Source organism: Bidens hawaiensis, unplaced genomic scaffold, assembly GCF_021521415.1.
Source record: "Bidens hawaiensis isolate Kalapana, Puna unplaced genomic scaffold, B.hawaiensis_p1.1 tig00031205_1, whole genome shotgun sequence".
Classification (NCBI taxonomy): domain Eukaryota; kingdom Viridiplantae; phylum Streptophyta; class Magnoliopsida; order Asterales; family Asteraceae; genus Bidens; species Bidens hawaiensis.
In genome coordinates this window covers 22037-25195 of record NW_027495259.1, presented here as the reverse complement: position 1 = coordinate 25195, position 3159 = coordinate 22037, and the positions used below count along the sequence as shown (strand labels likewise).

At 39.1% G+C, this 3159-nt stretch overlaps 1 protein-coding gene across 3 annotated transcripts; it reads left to right on the top strand.

Annotated features, from left to right (window-relative positions):
- Positions 1–317: 317 nt before the first annotated feature.
- Positions 318–2857, top strand: LOC143581841 (uncharacterized protein At4g26450-like). 3 transcript variants are annotated; one of them, XM_077064527.1, is made up of 5 exons: positions 318–1462; positions 1574–1776; positions 1892–2068; positions 2221–2269; positions 2610–2857. In XM_077064527.1, the coding sequence occupies exons 1-5, from the start codon at positions 325–327 to the stop codon at positions 2663–2665; spliced, it is 1623 nt and encodes a 540-aa protein (XP_076920642.1). In that variant the 5' UTR covers positions 318–324; the 3' UTR covers positions 2666–2857. The 3 variants fall into 3 exon arrangements, with proteins under 3 accessions (XP_076920642.1, XP_076920641.1, XP_076920640.1); XM_077064526.1 differs by having other exon boundaries at positions 318–1772; positions 1888–2068; XM_077064525.1 differs by having other exon boundaries at positions 318–1776.
- The last annotated feature ends 302 nt before the right edge of the window (positions 2858–3159 follow it).

The following is a 3159-nucleotide window of genomic DNA, read 5'->3' as shown; positions in this document are numbered from 1 at the left end:
ATGCTCACTTTCTCTCTCCGCCGTGTCAACGGCGATCGGACCTTCACCCACCACCGCACAATTTAACTCCCACCACCGCATATTATTTCCCCTAATTTTCCTCACAGGTACACGTCAACTCCTTTTCATAATATTATTTTGACTCCGTAAAAGTCAAATTAAGTCCTCCACTTTATCAATTTCAGTTCCAATTATTCGATCTGGGTTTGATTCAATTCGATTTAGATTTAGTAATTCAGCTGCTATATGGGTTTTAATTTAATTTTAATTTGAATTTGTTTAGGTTTATAGTTCTTCTAGGGCTACTTAATTAATTAGTTAATTATGCAAAGGCATCGTAATCCGGCAAATGGGTTTCGGTCGAATCCCCTCGGAATCGGACCCGCTGGCGGTCCGGGTTACCGGAGCTACAATCGAGGGGGATTCGGTAGGGGCCAGCCGCCTCCGGTTCGTAGGATTGATGTGTTTATGGAAGCTGGGAAATTCGCAGCTGAGTATTTAGCTTCTAAGGGTTTGGTTCCGCCAAATTCGGGTAATGGGAAATGGCAAAATGGTAATTTGAAGAATCAGATTGGTGGTGCGGGTGCGGGTGGTGAGGATGCGGTTTCGGGTAGTGGGAGGAGACGGTTTTCGGATGATGGTAGGGGTAGGAGAAGTGTTGGGTCGGTTAAAAGCCCTGCGGTTGAAGTGAACCGGGACCGTGAAGAAGTTGTTAACCGGAGTTCTTCGTATTCGGAAAAAGTTAAAGATGAAGAACAGAAAGTTGTTAAAGACGGTGGTAACGAAGAGCAAAAATCGGTTTCTGGTGACCAACAGAATCAATCGCCTGATGAAAATGCAGACGTCAAGACTCCGGTGTCGGAGTTGAAGAACGTAAACGCGAGTACGGATGACGTGGCGATAGATGATGGTGACCTCGAGCCGGAGAAACCGACTGTTAAAGAAGATGAGGATTTAGCAGAGGATAATAATAATAATAATAATAATAACAACGTTGAATCATCGAACAATAACAGTAGTGATTTGTTAACGCTAATCAGGTTTAACAAAGTTCCGACCAAAACACGTTCTTCTGTGACTCTCAAAGGATCGAAAAGTGATCCGGTGTTGATTTCTGGAGATGAAAAGAAGAACAAACCGGAGGATGAAAATCAAGAACCGGAAGTGAAGGTTGAAGATGATCATAGTTATGAATTTGCGCAAGGATTACACTCGCGGTCTTTATCATTTCCTCAAAGATCGTCAATTTCTGATCATGAATTAAGTGACGGTCAACACGGGTATTCTAGAAGCTTTTCAGCTTTATTGGATGGAGGCGAGAAACGACCGTTGGAATTTGAAGTCGATGATAGCACAGAAGCTGTCAAGAAACCTAAACATTGGGCCTCTGCAACTACAAATCATCAAGCGGATGACTTTTTTCATATTTCAACTTCACGGGACCGAGCATCTTCTCAAGAAGGTACGCCTGGAATAACCGAAGAAAAACAGTTTTTTCCTAGTGATTTTAAGATGTGTGACCTCAATGTAATGGATGTTTCCGGTGTGCATAACAATCATGGCACCAATTCAGCCATTGGGTTTTCGTCAGTTGGCCAACCAAAGCAAGAACCGGTGTCTGTTGACTTTGATTTGACCATGAATAGTAGTTGTGATATAACCGATAGGCATGGCAAAGGGGTCGAGGTCATTGATTTGGATTGTGATTCCATGCAAGAGGATGATGACAATGATAATGATAATGACAACGACGATAATAACTCAGAGCGGAGGCAAGTTCATTTATTTTTTTTAGCATAATTTTTAATTTGTTGGTAACTTGGTGTATTAGGTACATGACATATTTACGTTGCGTTATCTTTGTTGTTTATATTCTGAAATAAATAGGGAGGAAGCTATATTTACCGATCTTGGGAGCTTTCCCGACAGTATGCAGAGGGTCAGTGACATGCCTCAAGATGGTTACGGGCTCATGATTTCCGAGTTATTAGATGCTGATATTCCTAATTCTTCTGTATCAACGGGTGTTAATTCTATGCATAATGAAATGAATCTCCCAAATGAAGTGGTATATCCTTATTTTCTTGATTATAGATATTGTAACTCACTAGGATGTTATCCAGTTTATTTATGGAAAAATCAGCCCTTTAAAGCTTATTGTCAGGATATGTTTCGCAGCCAGTGCTACTGCTAATACACGTGTATTGATGATTTTTTCAGGGGCTGGATGACGATTCAATATATATGTCGTTGGGAGAGATACCGATAAGTATGCCAAAACTCTAATTTTTATTGGTAATATTAATTGTTTATCCACTTAAAAAGCAGTTGATATGTGTTTTCATATGCCAAAACTCCTTAAAATCTGTATCAATTATAATAACCTATGTTAATCTATTTAGATCATTTAAATGTCATACAGTGAATGAATCAGTTAATTATATATTGGATTAGATATGAGCACAATTCTCATATTGCGTGATGTGTTGGTTACTTGACCTGTTTATTTAATAACCGGTTAATACAATTTGGAATTTGAGCAACGTTTACTTCAGTGTTGAAACTTTAAAACTATGTGTGGACTTACGGTTTGCTTGCCTGTGTAACAGGTTTCGTGCCAGTCTGGGATCAGCAGCCGTCACAGGGATATAATAAGCGTTATTAAAAATGGCCTGAGATATTTGAGTGTGTAACGTGGTACGTTAATCTGCCATTCTAGTCGGTTTTATAATCTCCAGACTATTTGATGGTTTTGTGTAGTTTGCTTAGTTTCATAATATATAGAACATAGCTAGTAATCATGATTGTTATACAAGACAGCCTGTAAACATAAACCATTAATGTTTTTCGGTTCATTCTAGTGTTTGATCTCTACAGTTAGTTAGTTAGTTATAAACATATATCCATGATTTCATGGTTATGATTCCGTCATGGCAAAAGAAAGTTGCTGAAGTTATGACTCAGTTCGGTTACACGAGTTTGATGACAGCTTTAGGTCCAAATCGGAAACTTGAGTAGCCATCAATAGGTTTTTCTGAAGTGCTATTTTGTACTTATTTTTCATGATCTAAATTCTTTCCTCGAATCTCAGTCGGGATGGATTGAAGGAGTGCGTGTTGTTTAGTTTAACGTTATGCGAATTGAAAGTTGAGATCGAGA